The sequence below is a fragment of the Corvus moneduloides genome, chromosome 12, assembly GCF_009650955.1.
Source record: "Corvus moneduloides isolate bCorMon1 chromosome 12, bCorMon1.pri, whole genome shotgun sequence".
Classification (NCBI taxonomy): domain Eukaryota; kingdom Metazoa; phylum Chordata; class Aves; order Passeriformes; family Corvidae; genus Corvus; species Corvus moneduloides.
In genome coordinates, this window is record NC_045487.1 from 20,826,870 (window position 1) to 20,844,078 (window position 17,209).

The following is a 17,209-nucleotide window of genomic DNA, read 5'->3' on the forward strand; positions in this document are numbered from 1 at the left end:
CTCACCTCAGGGTATGGTTTGAAACATTAGTGCTCCTGCCACTGCCACTGTAGCTGAATGAGCATTTCATGACAAAGCAAAGCGAAGCAAAGCAAACCAAAGCAAACATTTCCTGCTAGGCTAGAAGGTATTATCCCTCTGCATCCAGCTGTGTCCTTCCATCCTTCATGGCTACAGATAAATCTGGGATCACCATGAAGTCTGTCCAGTTCTCTTCAATACAAATAAAGACTTCCAAGTCTGCAGAACACTGTCAACACAAAGTAACTCAGCCTTCACCTTCTTCTGAAAAAGAGCAAGACAGAGCCAGCAGTACCTCAAAGAGACAGGGAAGGAGAAGCATCACCATCAGCATCAGCAAAACAAGCACTGGCCTCAGGAATGGGAGAGGCAGTACTTCAGAAACTGTGTTTTTAACTACCCTAATAGTCATACACTTCAGGGCTTCTTTTTTTTCAGTCGGGATATACACATACATACATTTTAAAGGCAGCTGTATACAACAGTGAATTGCTAGTGCCAAGATTTCACATGTACTATTTAAAAAGTGATATCCTTTCCACTAGCTTCAGCCAGAAAAGATAGCAGATGATAAAAAACCCCCAAAGGTACAAAACCAAACCAAAACACACCCCCTCCCCTTCACATTCATGTCAACACATGGAGTCATGGGTTGGCACGTAAGAGTCAGAGTCAAACAAAGACTGTGGGAGTACAATTTAGGAATCCTCGAGCTTTGGTGTTAAGAGTGATGGTCAGAAACCCACAGGCTCTGGGCACATGAAATTTTATTAAAAATTAAGAGATCCAAAGCAAGGCAAGGTACGATGATGCCAGCATCTTTCTTGCTTAGTGTCTTGCTCAGTCCAGGAAGCAGTAGTAGATACTGGTAAACACAACACCATACCTGAACCATATGCCTGTACACACGCTATGGTAAAATGTTGTAACTAAATTAATATATACAACAAATTAAAAACAAACAAACAAAAAAATCACAAAGCAGAGAACAGAAATAGAGAACAAGTACGTTTAGGGGATGTTGCAGAGTAATAGACAAGTTGGAAGGTACCAGAATTCCTAACAGAAATATTCCCTGCTTTAATAGCAGCAGAGAAAAATATTAAGGGAATCACTTCCCCTTTATGCTGCCTATGAGCTTGCATTCTTTTTAAACCAGTAAGTATTCTTCTCTATTCAGAGAGATTTTTGGAAGGGAGGTTTTTTGGAAGGAGGTTTTTTTTTTGCTTGTTTGGACAGAGGAGCTGTGTATCTTAAAAAACCAAAGCCAAACAAACAAACAATTTGCTTCCAGTCTACAAAAATCTTTAGAGTGCAGAAAAGCATTATTAAAGTAACAAAATATTTAACAAATTTACTAGCTGATTAACTTAAGGTTGTATAGTCTTTAAAGTGTTGCATTTCCACTTTCTTCCTTTTTTCTAATTTTAAGAAGTTCTGAATACAAGGAGGCAGTTTATATGAATCAGAACCAAGGTACCTTCAAGGATGATTGATTCCCTGTTTAATGCTTACAAGAGATGGAGGAAGGGCAGACATTACACTAAAGCAGACTTTATGATTTATCCAGGTATTGACATTCCAGGGCACTGCACTGCACCTCTTTGTGCTCAGAGTGCAAACATAGAAATTTCTTTTGTAAAACTAACAGTGAACTTACGGCTCTTCCCTTGCAGGGGGTGAGCTAGGAGAGAAAACTGCCCTGCAGAATACAGAAGTTAGTGCTTACAAAGAGCACCAGGCTTGTATTTCTCATTGATGCAGTGCTGTATAGTCCAGTCATGAGGGTCGTGAACACTTCTGTATGCTTCAACATCAAATTTTCATTAACCTGGACTTGTTTTAAAGTTTCTCAAAGTAAAACTTTCCCAGTGAAATTTTCACTGAGCTACCAAATGCATCAGTATACAAAATATGTATGATACATGTAAGAAATTATGTGAAGTTACACATCTTAAAGTAGTGTTAGCTGTTCAGGGTTGTTCCCAAAATATAGCAGTACTCCAGAGTACATATTTCAACTTTATGAGCCTTATAATGGTGATGGTTTAAGGCATGGCATGATTAGCATTATTTTATTACAGAAATATTTTTCTGTAACAGAAATAAATACACATGTATTTCTAAGGTCCTTCCATATCCACACAATACAAACCTTTAATCTTTCTCCTAACTATACATAACTATCTTACACATACAAGTCTATGTATTTTAAATTACCTTTAGACAAAAAAAAAAAAAAAAAAAAAGACACTAAAACCTGTAGCCTTTGATGCAAACAACTACTCTGGAGTGCAATGACTACAGTACATGGCCTTGCAAAGGTGGAATGTACCCAAAATGTTTACAAATGCTATGAAAGGAAGATCTCTTTCAAAACTACATTTTCTTTGATGAAATGAGTTCTGATCACAGAAGAACTTGGAAAAAATGACTGAGCAGTATTTATTTAACGCAACTACAACTCTTGTTATGCATTTTGCAACAAGCCCTTCCTGGTATTAATGCCCTTAAAGAATTTGAATCTTCTAACTCTGGAATGCACAGTATGAAACCAATTTGCAACAGAAAAGGAAAAAAAAAATCACTTCTATTTAATTCTTCCATATTACATTTTAGTAGGCCAAAGTTCCTTGTTCTTTTCAAGGCACTCCCCCAAAGGGAGTCCTAGTGAAAGATCCAGAGCTAAATATAACCCATTTAAAGGAAAAAATCTTTGACACTTTGATGTAAACTTAACTGTTCACTGCAGAAGCCTGTTTGCCTTTACAGCCAGGAAAGTCCTGTGGGCAGCAGAGCTCAGGCCTGCAGATGTCAAAGACCCCAATTTCACAAGTTCAGTTAATAACTCTGGACAACTTGAATTCCTACAACAACAAACAGGTTTTGGAGCACTCGAATGTTTACAGAGCAGCAGCATCAATTTCCTTGTTAACTCCTTTATAAAGCATTTTTATTTGTCACTGTGTCATGGGGGAATTGAAGCAGAGCTCTTGTTAGAGTAGCAAGAGTCTGGCCACCACCCCAGCCATCACAACAGGACCAAGCTATCACACAGCAGAGTTCTGTCATTCTGCAGGAACTCCTCTTCTGCAATGCCACCTTCTTAAAGGTAAATAACTTGCCTACTTTTACTTACACTCTAAAAAACCAAAAAGGCACCAGTTCACATTTAAGTGTGTACAATCCACACAGTGTCAGCTTTGAAAACGGCACTGATCTATTTCAGCTCTTCAAAGAAAAAAAAGCAAATAAAAATAAAAAAATCAAAATAACATCCTCTAAAAATAAAAGATAAATAAAATTCCTGGCTTATACATCTGCACTTACGTAGCAGATTTACAAGCAAACTTGTGAGACAGATTTTATTTCAAAATAAAACCGAAGTCTGATCCTGACCAAGTGCTCAGTGCTTCCCAGTGCAGCCCCCAGGAGCTGTAAAGCCTCAGTGTCCTTCAGGCACCCTCAAAGTGGTATCAGCATAGAGTCCCTGGAAACACGAGGAGAGGAAAAAGAGGGTAGAGAAGGAGGAAATAATTCTGCAACACTCACAACATCACTATGAAGAAAATGCAACACATGACAATGTAAAAAAGAAATATTGCTGCAACTAGAATTCAATGCACTCCACTTACACTGAACACTGCTACACTCTCATTACAAAGCTTTAGTAGCTAAGACACCTGGTTTCATTCTGAGTATACAATACAGAAACTTCGGATTTAGTGGATGCTTCAAGGTACACATGGCCATCAAAACATTTCTGAAGGGATCAAAAGAAGTGAGCAGTTTCTAAAAAGGGGAAGCTACAGGGGATTTTAATTCCTCCTACATATTTGTAATTAAAATTATTAAATTTTATTTAAATTATTATGCCTAAAAAGACAACAATGTTACTTGTTGTCAGTTAGTACTCAGAATTACAATGACCGGTGTCTGCCCCAGGTTCCAACAGAGTTCTCTAGTTCAGGAAGACCAATGAAAGGCAAAGAAACACTGAATGCAGAGTGAGTAAAAAGTACAGAAAAACTACCAGAGGATGGAGATGCCTCCAAACTGCAGTGACACATTCCTGTTCTCCTAGCCCCTGACATCACATAGTGGCCTACTTCTGCCCCACTGGAGTTTCAGGAATAGCAACGGTGACATAAACTTGTCCTATTTAGTCTTGTACTGCACTCACTGTGGAATTAAAGCACACTCATTTGAAGAGAGAAAGTTGGGAGCACAAACATACCACCTATCATCAAAGTGCATTGAAGTAACAATGAAGTTATAAAATTTACATGGACAAACCAGAAATTTTTATTAGCAAACAAGTAAAGATTCATCATCACTGGTATTGTTTTCGGAGAGGGAAGTAGATGACTGTAACATTGGCACTTCCACAGAATGGCAACAAGCCGCATGAACATCCAAAGGCTCCTCCTGGTATGAGTTAGGGCAACAGTGGTTTTGTCCATCCACTTGGATATGAACATTCATAGGGCTGTCTGGATAACCAGACTCCCACTTTTTTAAGGGTAATCTACATGGATCTTCACTCAGTGGATGACTTCCACTTAAACAATTGTCCTCTGGGACGGTCCTCCTGGATACTGACCCACCATGGATCGTTTCTGTAACACTTTCAGATAAAGGATCTCTGAAAGCCTTTCCTGTATCTACTTTACTGGACTGCTTAAGCTCTCTGTCAGAGTCAGCATTTAAGGATTTATCAGTGTATCCAGCCTCAGGCTCTGCATGTGCTGCTGTGCAAGTATTTGGGTGTAAGATGTTGGAAGGCGATGGCTCTGTAATTTCAGTCTCTGGCTGCACGCTGCTACATCCAGCTTCCTGTGGGCCCCTGGCTTGGCCATTTGCCTCTAAACTAGGTCCTTCTGGGGAAGGTGCAGGACTCCGAACAGTCCCATCAGCACTGCTGATGATTCCATCACCCAGTGTAGTCTGTGAGGTGCGGGCAGGAGTCAGGAGTGGGATCTGTCCTCTCACCCGAGGTCTGTGAAAGAGTCTGTTCCAGAGCCTGCCCAAGCGCCGCCGAGATGAGCTCCGTCTTGACGAGTGTCGTCTCATCTGCCTCCTCATGGCTGTTCGAATGTTCTGCAGCACAGAAGCCTGTAACACAGAGGTTACTAGCATTTCACACATACTCAAAAGACTTCTAAACCCCGTTCTCCCCAGGAATATCTCCACTTTACCACAATACTCAGACTTGATCCCTGTTCTTCCTTGTTAAATGCGTATTTTCTAACAAAATATTTGAGAACACCAAAGACAGCTCTGCCTGTACCAGAAGACTCTCACAGATTCATAGAATGGTTTGGCTTGCAAGGGACCTTAAAGATCATCTAATTCCAAATTCCCTGCTGTGAACACCTCCCACTAGATCAGGTTGGTCAATGCCCCATTCAACCTGGCCTTTAACACTGCCAGGGAAGGGCAGCCACAACTTCTGTCCCTTACAGTGTTTCCTTTATGAGTTTAAGCTCTACTTGTCTACCCAGGAAGTTAATTTTCCACTGGAGTAGCAAACTACAAGTGCATTATCACACTAGGAACTATACCTCAGCTGAATACTTCTAACAGGGTACAAGAGCTTTTGAGTACTCAGCAATGAAATAGAATGACATAATGGCTTGCCACTGTAATTTATCTGTAAATGAAAAACAATCATTTTGGAAAATCAAGAATTTTCCAAAAATACTGCTAGAGACTTTCTTATCATTTCAGGTGCATTTACAGTTTCAGCTTGAAAAGCCTTTCTTTTTCTATTTACTTTCTGACCTTTCTCTCTGACTTTATTCATTCTGTCTTGACATACAGCAGAAGTGCTTATCTCACTGCTGTTCCCCAACAAATACATTTAATGCATTCAAAACTACCCACAGCACCTGAGGAACTGTGGGTACACACATTTTTACATTACTTCAATATAATTAGCACAGCCACGGAAATACAGTTCCAGATAGATTTTATCTAATTTATAGTAGTTTGGCAGCTGAAATATTCATTAGCACTTGTGTCTGCATACTTGTGATGCATTGTATACGGGGAAGTCTTCAACTGGGGGAATAAGTCCTTGTGCAATCAGCTGTCCATAGGAAGGTGGAGCTTCCCGCCGCACAAACTCTGCTTCCAGTCGTGTCATCTGAGTCTCAAATGCTCTGGAAACAGAACCAGAGAGAAAACATGGAAGAGAAGGAACAGTTTATCCTGCCTCCCTGACATTAATGAGCACTGCCATTAATGAGCACTGCCAATGAGCTCGCACTAGGAGTAAAACCACAAACCTTCCACTAAGCTCCATGAAAATCTTACCAGGATGCTAAAACAAACAAAAGGACTAAGAGTACAGGGTATAAATATGAATGAATCAAACCAGCAAACTCTCTAGTGCAGTCTCAGGCTGGACACTGTGGCAACCGAAGTTTTTTCAACCAGCCAGTAGCTGTTGTGCCAGTAACAGCAGTAACTTCTTCAGCAAGGGCCCAAAGGTTTTTTTTTTTGAAAAGACTTTTAAGACTCCATTAAGAATTGGAAACAATCACACAACAGGGGCAGCTTGCAGTTGCAGAGAGGTTTGGCAGTCCTGACAGAACAGAGGCACTGAGATTCACACCTTAGCAACAGCAGTTCTTTTGCAGGTTCTTAATCATGCAGATTTGATCAGGAGAGAATGTAAAGCACACTGTTTAAAACAGTGTCAGCAGCATAGCACAGAGCTGGTGCACATGACAAGAGATGGGAACCAGAAAGTCCCTTATGACTGTCTCCTACAAAGCAGAACCCCACTTGCACATACATGTAACACACAGGCAAAGAAACACATACACTACACCTAAAATGAGGCTTATAGGACCAGGGTAAAGGAGCACAGGCTATACCATGGACAGCTCCCACTCAGAAGAGGCCCCACCATAGCAGGACATCGCTTTTAGCAGAACTAAGAACTAGCGTATTTGGGGAGGGGTGAAAGGTTATTCAATTTAGATTCAGTGAAGACTTCACTGTAGCAGTTCAGCATTCAGTTTTTGGCAGGGGCAAGGGGTTTGTAGCAAGGGGAGGAGAAGGAAAAGGAAACTGCTCAAGACAGATTAGGTTAGATACAGATTCTGCCATGCCGCACAATAAACATGTATTTCTCACACATCACAGATATTCCCCTCACTACTCCCAGAAATCTTCTCTAAGCCTAATGCAGTGACTACTATTTAGCTGTCATCAAGTCCTTGGATTCGATTTCACAGTATTTTGCAAATTCTCTGGTTAAGAATCAACTTTTTCTTCCTTTAAACAAAACAGAAAAAATCACCACAGCTATGAAAACATCAACAAAGCAAGACACTTAACCTGTATTCCCTGGTCCTCAGAGAATATAATTTAAATGCACAACCCAGTGCTATCACTAGCAGCAAGCCACACACGAGACTCCCAATCAGAGCAGCTGTGATGACCTTCCTGGGAACGATCACCAGGCAGTTATGTTCATCACTTCCATCCTGGCAGTCTTCTTGGCCATCACAGCGCCAAGTCTCAAAGATGCACAGATTTGTCCCACAATGGAAGTTTCCTGGCTGGCAAGTAAAGCAGTTTTTTTCATCTGAGCCATCTGGACAGTTCTTCTGGTTATTACAGCGGTCAAGTATTGAGTAACAAAGCCCACTGTTTCCTTCACATGGGTATTCGTTCTTCTGGCAAGCAGGACAATTCTCCTCATCCTTGCCATTTGGACAATGCCACCAGCCATCACAATGCTGCTTATCCGTGAAACACTCCTCATCACTTCCACAAGGGTGTTCCCAAGGAAGGCAATAGCCTTTCACCTGATACGTTGCATTGAATCCATGGCCAGTGCTCTTGGAGCGAGCATGATACGAGACAGTGAGTTGGCCCTTTGATGACTCCACGCTCACTGAATGCCTATTGTTGTGGTGCGAAAACGTCTGCATTAATTTATCACCTCTCTCTCCAATGCCATCATACACCTTTACATAGTCATTGTAGCCTAACTGCAAATCGAGCTGCAACAGAACATGCCGATTATCCTGTGTGTCCACATACCATGTGCAACGAAGGTCTGATCTGCTGTGATCAGCACGGAATAAGTCTGGGGAAGCAAAAGATCCGTAAAAATTACCCAGCCTTTTCCCACAGGAAAGGTCAGGACAATTATCTTCATCCGAACCATCACCACAGTCTTTAACCGAATTACATCTCAGCTCGTTCATCAAACATTTGGTGGAGTGGGCTGCGCTGCACTGAAACATTCCTGAGGGACAGATGCTGGATGGAGGGTCTGTTGGAGGGACAGTGCAATTTTTCTCATCTGAGTTATCACCACACTCATCCATGGAATTACACTTCCAAGTACTGGGAATACACTTCCCATTTGCACAATGGAATTCATCTGACTGGCACACAGACTGACCTATCTTTCCTGCGAAAGAGAACAAGGAGAAAAAAATCAGTATCAAAATTTTCAGAACTATCTGATATAACTTTTCCACATCTACTAGCCTGCATGTCATAAGTCAATCAGTCAGGTCAGTACACTTCAGGAAGACTGTTAAAAACCCACATGCAAATAATATCAGTGTTACCACACCAATACTTTATAGTCATCAATGGCCCAAGACACCTGTCAAAAAAAAAGTACTACTGTCTTCCAAGTTTTGCCAGAGTGAGTATAAAGTGAAGCCAACAAAACCGTAAGATTTTACCTCTAATATAAGAAAGGCGAAATCCCTGAGCCTGTCCTGAGCTTGATGCATCTGAGTGAAAAAATATCCACACATGGTCCCTTGCAGAGATGAAAGATGGAGGTATGGAAGATCCACACACTTTGTACTCCTCCCTCTTGGAAGATGGGCCTATCATCAACCAGTCTACTGCACACTTCTGAGAGTCCTCCAAATCAAAGTTCTTAAAACTGTTAAGAACAAAAGAAAGCACAAGTTACAAAGAGGACATGTATCTGGAACAAAGCCTAACAGAGAAAGAACAGACTCTAACAGCTGACTTTCTGCACCAAGCAGTGCTGACATAAAGATATCACATTCAAAGATAATGAAACATCTACCTTCTATATACTACTTTGAGTATACAGAAACAAAGCACATCCCCCAATTTGGAAAAGCACCCATCTCACAAGCACAAACATCACACCAAAATAGCTCCAAAAGCGAAAGAATGATTCCTCTTTTACTTACTCCTTAAATAAAACTGCTTCCTAAAATACATATATGAGGAAAAGCAAAATTCCAGAATACATTTTACAGAAGGTAGATTAATTTCAGCAGTCAGTTCCAACCATAAAAGCTATGAAACTAGGGATGTCAGGGGTGACTAGTGTCTTGGCAAAAGAACAATAGGAAGCAGTACAAAGTACCCTAAAGGACTAAGTATGAGAGACAGAAATCCACTCTTCGAGCCATGGATGGGCAAGGAGAGAACAAGAGAATAAGGGTGGAAATGGAACCTAAAATCTAACACCATTATCTTTTAATTCAAAGATTAAAATATTCCCCTTCTGGGAGTGCAAATGCAGAGCAAATAAGACTATAACCTTTTACAGTCAAATTTCTAGCCCTTCTGCTGACACAAGCCCAGTGATGATTCAATAGTAGCTTATCTGGTACAAAGAGGTGCCCTGACTGTTTGCAGAACACTGAACACAACCAGATTATACTCCCTAACCTGTGGCTCAGAAACCATATGTGGTATTTGTTCTCTGATGAAACAGATAGCATTTGTATTCAGCAATCTGCAATGACAATAGCAGATTGCAGACTGCACAGAAAAGCATACTCATTAGGAAAAAAGCACACTTAGAAATGAATTTTCGTCCTCTTTTATGTAACTCAGCTACACCAAATTGATGTGGTAGAAGTTTGTGCATGCTCCATGCAGATATCTAGACAGAATTTTCAGAAAGGCAGAAAAGCTGCTGTGAGATACAGATCTCCTTCCATAAAGGCTTTTTCATAAACAAATTCTTTGAAAAAGATAAATGGAAAGATAATTTTCTGATATCAATGTGAATTTACAAAAGGCTGTCAATGCCTGCCAGATCTTGACCTTTGAAGCTGAAAGGGAAAGAACAGTAACTATGTAAACTTGCTAATTCATTTAAGCAGGAGACTCAGCCTACCCACAGCTGTAGGTTCTGCCAAACACATTGGCTTAACTCTCAAAAAAAAATTTATCAGCAAGAGCATGAGAAGTAAGAGAGCACTGAAAGTGCTAAGTTAAAATAGAAATTTAGAGATGACAAACAACATATGTGCAAGGACAATCCACCCAGAAATATCTCCTTCCTCTTCTAACTCTTCCTCTCCCACCAACTTCTGTGTGTCTTCCCAGTTGTGAAGAAATATTCCCACAGCACTTAATTCTTCACTATAAGCAATCTCACCAAGCTTCTGAAACCAGCATATTTTGCAAGGAAGTTTTAGGTAACTGTGCAGCCAAAATAAAAATATTTAAGTACTCAGTCATTCAAAGATAAACTAGAGTATTTCTGTTACAGGTGTTACGCATAAAATGTTTTAATGACCAAGAAAGCGAACAGCCACTGCATCGTGAAGAGGAATTATCCAAAGCATCAGGGAAGCTATAGGTACTCACATAAAGTTTGTTTGTTACATGAGATGTGAGCATCACAGATGGCTACCACATCATTGTTCTCTTTAACTCATTTTGGCACCACACATCATGTAGAGTTTCTATCATCTACTTGGAGGATTGTTAATAGGATTTTTTTAATGAAACCTTTTGGACTAAGTGTGAGAAATACCTATCTTCCCAACAACAAAAGTTTTTAAGAAAATCTAAGTCACTAAATCAAGAAATGGAAACACAAAACTGGGAAGGATGGGGGGGTAGAAATTACTAGAAAAACTTCTGTTTGTGTGATACAAACAAGTTCATTTACTAAATCTTTTGATCGTTTACTTACGTAATTATTTTAGATGTACCAGGATCAACCTTAAAGAGGAGAACAAATTGTTCTCCTATCTCACCCAGTTCCCACCACGCCAACTGGGTCCCACAGCCGCTCGTTTTCCCCCCTCTGGTGAAAAGAGCTACTTTTGTCTATCAAGTAAATGATTCAGCCATAGTGTGGTTACACAAGACAGACTGCACAAATCCAGGAGAGAATTTGCCTATGCAATAAGCTGCCTATAACCTACTTTAAAATGCATTTCTTTCTAGAAAGAAAAGAAAAATATTTAACGCTTTTAAAGATTCACACAAAGGAAGAGTACAGAAAAGTTAGCTACATGCACATACCTTGTTTACAAACTCCTTTGCAGATGACAGCAATACATCTCAAGAGCCTGCATTCATGTATAATTAATATCTTTTACTTGAACCTTGAAGATCTGGTATTGTACATTGCTAATAAACAGCTTTTTTTGGTTGTGGAAGAGGAATAACCTTTAGTTTCAGCTTCCAATGCAGAAGACCAGGCATACAGAAGATAACTGATTTTCCTGAGTGTCAGTTGTGGATCTCAGATTCAGAGCAGAATCCCACACTTCCCCACTAACAAATCCGAACTTTGGCCACAGAGTACAAGGGTCATGAGGCAGAACAGACTTGCAAGGAAGCACCTCATTCAACAGACTCCCTGAGAGCACCGTGCCTCTCGGAGATACACAAGCTACTGAAAAAAATGCCTTGGTATTCAAAAAGGGCAATACAGAACATTCACAAGAGCAAACTCTTTTACAAAAACAAACATCTTAATCCCAAGTGCCTAGGAGTTTCAAACACAATTTCTCTCAAATATGTTCTAGTTCCAACATGAAATTTTATATGTAATAGATATACCACAGCAGTTACAAAGTTTCTTCTGCTAAGGGCCAAAGCAAAGTCAAAGCAATTATGTTCCACCTTATGCAAATTAATCAACAGATGTATTTTCAACAAATTTTCCTTTGATTAAGGCATTGCCAGTCTATTTCAGAACCCTTTTAAGTTATATTGCCTCTACTAGAAGCAAATTTTTCCTCATTTACGTTGATGGTGATTTTACACAAGACCAAAAGCATTATATACTTGAACAAGCCCTCACCATAAAAAACAGTACCTTGCAAAGAAATATGAAAACAACATGGAATACATATGTTTGCACTTTAAAGTATATAAAATTTGGCTTCACTTTATAACGCATTTATGACAACAAGGTTTTGTGTCAGAAGTTTCTGCCATACTACTCTGACAACAAGTAGCCAACTGATTTATTTTAGCCAAGAGTCCCGAATACTGCACTCAGCCTCTACTACTTCACTTCTTTCTTCATCTGTAATTAGATCTAGAGCTGCTCTGTTACAGTCCTCTGAAGAATAATTTAATCCTGCTACCCACAAAACATTTATTTATTCAGCTGAGCTTTCTCAAACTGGAATGCAAATTTTTCTATCAAAAGGATTAGTCCAGTGGTTGAATGTGTATTGGTATACAGTGGAAATACAGGACAAAGACTTGTGCTTGTACTGCTTGTAGGACTATACAGACATTGTATGGTCTTTGGAGAAGTACTGAAGTCTGTAGTTACTGTTCTTGAGGGAAGTCTCAGACCCTTTGTATCAAAAAGCTACATCATTTTCTGTGACTTAAACAAAAAAACAGGAGCCATACAGAAACAGAGAGTACTTATGTATAACATCATCCATATCTCATGCAGCACCAGTCAGTACTGCAGTATTTTTAAACATCTTGGGCAGGGAAGCACAGGATTTGAGAGGAAAACCAGAAGACAGGTCTGCTCAGTCACTAATCTTCTCCAGAAAAGCCCTCCAACAGTTCTGAAGCACAGGAACATGGACCCAAAGCTCCATCCTACCATGCAAGCTGTAGTGCACAGTGGCGCTAAACTCCAGCCCTGGCACTCCTCAACTACAGCCTTCCCCCCTGTACCCCACCTGCTCCACACATCTCCCTCCACCCAAGAGCTTCACTTCTAGGGCAATGCTCCCCTGCTTTGGTATCTTGGCACTTGGTGATAAAGGGAAGGAGAACCTGGCTTTCCTCCAGGTTTTTTTTCCTCTCCAGAACCAGAGCACACAGCCTAGTTCACAGGGCAGGGAAAGGAAAAGCAGTCAAACATTGGTATTTCAAGTACTAGAACTACAGTGTTAACAAAATACAACACCCACCACAGAACATCCTTTAAAATGGTCTGGCCCTTAGGCTGTTCTCACTGCTACCTGTGGATCTCCAAAACAATACAGGAGTATAGAAGGAGACTGGTGTACAGTATCAAAATTATTGGACCAAATTTTGCAGGTTTTGTCTCTCCTGAAAGATGCTATTGTCTTGTTCTTGGAATGCCTCTTCCATATTTTTATAGAAATGTACAACAATAGCCTATTAAACATTGAAAGTATTCAGAATCTGAGGATCAGAACAACTCAGTGCGAACTGAGAAATGCAGCACTAAATCTTGTTTTTACTGAATTCTGCAGAAATTAGTAAATGAATCTGATTATTTTTTCAGTGGCATGGTACTGAAAAAGAGGTTACCTCCAACAGTGAGCAGAACTCCAGGAGTTTACAGAAAATTACAGGGTTGGTCATATATATCAGTTCTCGCCTATGTACTCACATGAAATAACAGCCTACAATGGTATCTTCCTGTTAACTGACAAGTATTTTTATGTTGCTGGAAAGTACTTCATTAAACCAGATTATCATAAACACACATTAACAGTCTATATGTATGAGAAAAATGTGCTTCCTGCAAAACTAATGCTTAGCAGAGCTTAGGTTTTTTCCATCTGCACTGAAAGGAACAGCAGCAGCTAGGAAAAAAAGTACTTCTATAAATAATGTAGGGAATTCTCTACAACCCTTTCAGTAATTTAGGCACGAGGGACTACAGATTAAAGAAAAAGAAAGCTTTCTTAGTAACTGGAAAAGGACACACATGGGATGCAAAATCTGAATGAAAGCAATTAGTAAATAAATAAAAAAGTAAATGTCCAATTTGGCCCTCTAAACTCATTTTAAAAATTGGAAATAAATATTACGGATAGGTCAGTAGAGCACAGTCCCAAAATAAAATCAACCAGCCAATTAAGTAAGAAAAGTTACTTCTATTTGCCAGCTTCACAGGAAGTGTAGACTGAACAACTGATGACTTAACTGGCTCATTAAAAACTTCTGCTTAACCACTGAAGCAAAAGGATCTAAGTCAGGAAAGCCCTATTCTCCTCCCAGCTCCCAAGCACCAGCTAACTGCATAAACTTAGGCAAGAGACACTGAGACTGTTTCTTCAAAAGCTGAGCAAGTAAATGGCTATTATGAGGCTTTTTCCAATTAATGTCAAATTCTGAAACACTACGAGTTTGGTAAATAGACTATGAAGCAGTCCCTTTAACTCTTCACACAATTACAGACCAGCAAGCATACATGAACAGACCTCAATTTTATGCAGAAATTGAAACTCAAATGGTACCTGACAACTTCTTTTTCCAAAGCCAGTGTCATGAATCACTGAAGTAAAAGCCAATGAAGGTGATCCCCTCACCTCAATTAATAAGAGACAGCTTGAGTGGGTCACTAAGTAGATCGCTTTTCAATACTCCTATCTTGAATTCTGAATATGGAGAACATCTTACTCTCAATCCCCTAAATTCCAATAATAAAATAATAAATTTATACTCTACCTACACCAGGATTAATTACAACCATCAGCAGTTGCTGATGCAGTTTTTTTAGCAACTGCTAAACAAAAATTTTTTCGTCTTTTTCTCACATATGAGGAAACATAAACCTATAAAGCCTGTAAACGATGGTACAAAGGCAGTTACTGCATATGACATCTTTATCTGATCTTACATGATTTTATGTAATCCTCCGTGGAAAAAAAGCATAAAAATGGAGAAAATGGGTGGAAAAATCAGGTAGTTTCCAAAACAATAACTAGCAACTGAATTTCCTGAATTACCTGAATTTAAAGAGACATAACATACTCCTGGAAAACAGTGGCTACAGACTTGCTCCCAGAACATTCCATCAGACACACTAACTTGAAAGAAAGTATTGAAGTGCGCATATAGAGTGGTATAAGCACAAAGAACATACACTTCCTGTTCACGGGAAAGCTCCCTCAAGGATTTCTAAAAAGTAAACTATAAAGCAAAACAATAAGCATGGAAATGTGAGGATATGAAGAAAATCAATATACACATGAAAGACAGACATCAAGACATAGCTTCTAAAGGACACGGCCATAGAAGCCAGCATCTTACATCCACATGTAGATCTGGTCACTGTTCTACTGAAAGCTGATGAAAAACAGGTTTATAAAAAATAACAACCAAGTGCAAACAGTTTAGAAATAAAAAATACTTTCAATTGCAATTTTATCCCTTAATGACTCCTGCTGTATCTCATTATATATATCTCTCACATAACGCTGCTGTCTTATTGTCAATGAGAATTCAAGATCAAAGGAAGTGCACACTGTGTAAAACAACACAAAGGAGATGGGCTTTTTTGAAACCTTTAAAAATCCAGATGTTAGCACAAGAACTGTTAGAATTTCCTAGGAAAATTTTAAAAGGTACTCTTATACCCTTACCAACACACTGTTAGAATAAGAAGCATATCCAACTGGTAAGCAGAAAACGGGTTTGCATTTGAAACCTCTTAGCCTAGGCAAGTCAGCTCCTTCTTTTACATCCTTTGCATTACAAGGGCAACAGCCTTGTAAAGAAATCCCCAGATGCTGTAACATTTTGGATTTCATACACTGGAGTGAGTCATTCCAAGTACATTTATAGTCAGAAACATAACACCACAACACTAGTCCCTGGGATGTAAACACATAGTTTCTATTGTTTGCATGTGCAGAGGAGGGCAGGATATGGCTGTGTATTCAGTGATAGAAAACAAACCCATTAAGAAGAAATTTTTCAAGTCATATTGCTGTGCATACATCTAAACTGTACACACATTATTACCAGTTTCCACACCTCACATTCCTTTACTTCTTTAGCCTCTGTTACACTCATACTTGCAGAGGAGAGTCCTAATTCTAACTGGAGCTCTGAGACATTTTCATAGCATAATTATTTCATAGCAGCATTATTCTCTAGAGTCAAGTCCTGTGTCTCATTTGCATGCCTTCTCAGTTTCCAACAATCTCTGCTTTGAAACAAATTCCCCAAGTCTCATGTAATGTAATGGGGTTTAAAAGCGTGTTTCTATTTATGAATTTCAAATGCTGGCAGGTATTTACTTCATTACTTTTGGTGAGTAGTTCCTGTTTTGAACTACAGATGGTGAAGCCTTCCTCTTGTTCTATCTGTGGCAGATTTGTTTTCAATTTCTGAGCATCTGCAGTTGAAGAGGTTTTGCACTCCTTTTAAGCAGCTGAGCAAAGAATGAACAGATGGTGTCAAATAGTACTAAACCCTCCCAAAAAACTTCTCTTAGGTTTTATTTTTAAGTAAGAAATTCTTGGTTCATGAAGGATTCTACCATTAGCCCAGAGAAATTAAGCACGTTCAAAGTATGCTCATATTAAACCCTAAACATTCTTAACAAACCATTTGCAATATATTTTAGTCTTTATTGAACAGCATTTTTCTAGAATCGAGCTGAAATTGTACCACAAACGCTAACTATTGTTTGATTTGTTGGAAAAAATTATTAAGCAGAAAAGCATGTGTCTTTTGGCAAACAAGTAACAATAAGCAATAATTATCTTCAACTGTCTATTAAACATAGCACCATTTCAAGATGTTAGTGAAAATACCATTTTTTCTCTAAGAATTTTACATACCACTGAGGCTGTTGCAGGTTTTATAACCTTCACCTAATCCTATTTATAAGCAATGAAGGAAAATGGGACTATTTAATGTGAGTAAATATATTGCTGTTTCCCACTCTCTCATCTGTCAGAGGTATATGACGTCTCACACAGGCATTGTGAAGATAAATACATTAAAAGACTGCAAGTGACTTGTATAATAATGGATGTCAGAAGTAGCCTACAGAAACAAGACACAGTGAAGCATTTTTAAAAAGAGAGAGGTGCCCAACCTGCAGCCATGTTCCAGTGCAACCAATTTCAGTTTTCTTCAATCATCCAGTAGCTCTGAAGAGAGCCTCACATTGGTGTATCAGGTAAGAACTCATGTTTTGTTTTATTTCAGCACAGCAATCCTTTAC

At 39.3% G+C, this 17,209-nt stretch overlaps 1 protein-coding gene across 3 annotated transcripts in view; it reads right to left on the reverse strand.

Annotated features, from left to right (window-relative positions):
• Window positions 1-771: 771 nt before the first annotated feature.
• Window positions 772-17,209, reverse strand: part of LRP3 (LDL receptor related protein 3) — a 35,131-nt gene continuing 18,693 nt past the window's right edge. For all 3 annotated transcript variants that reach the window (XM_032121857.1, XM_032121856.1, XM_032121858.1), the window contains 4 exons: window positions 8,742-8,950; window positions 7,372-8,458; window positions 6,053-6,185; window positions 772-5,136 (listed from right to left, as the gene is read on the reverse strand). In XM_032121857.1, coding sequence (XP_031977748.1) covers window positions 4,330-5,136; window positions 6,053-6,185; window positions 7,372-8,458; window positions 8,742-8,950 — 2,236 coding nt within the window. In that variant the 3' untranslated portion in view covers window positions 772-4,329. The remainder of the gene's footprint in view (window positions 5,137-6,052; window positions 6,186-7,371; window positions 8,459-8,741; window positions 8,951-17,209) is intronic.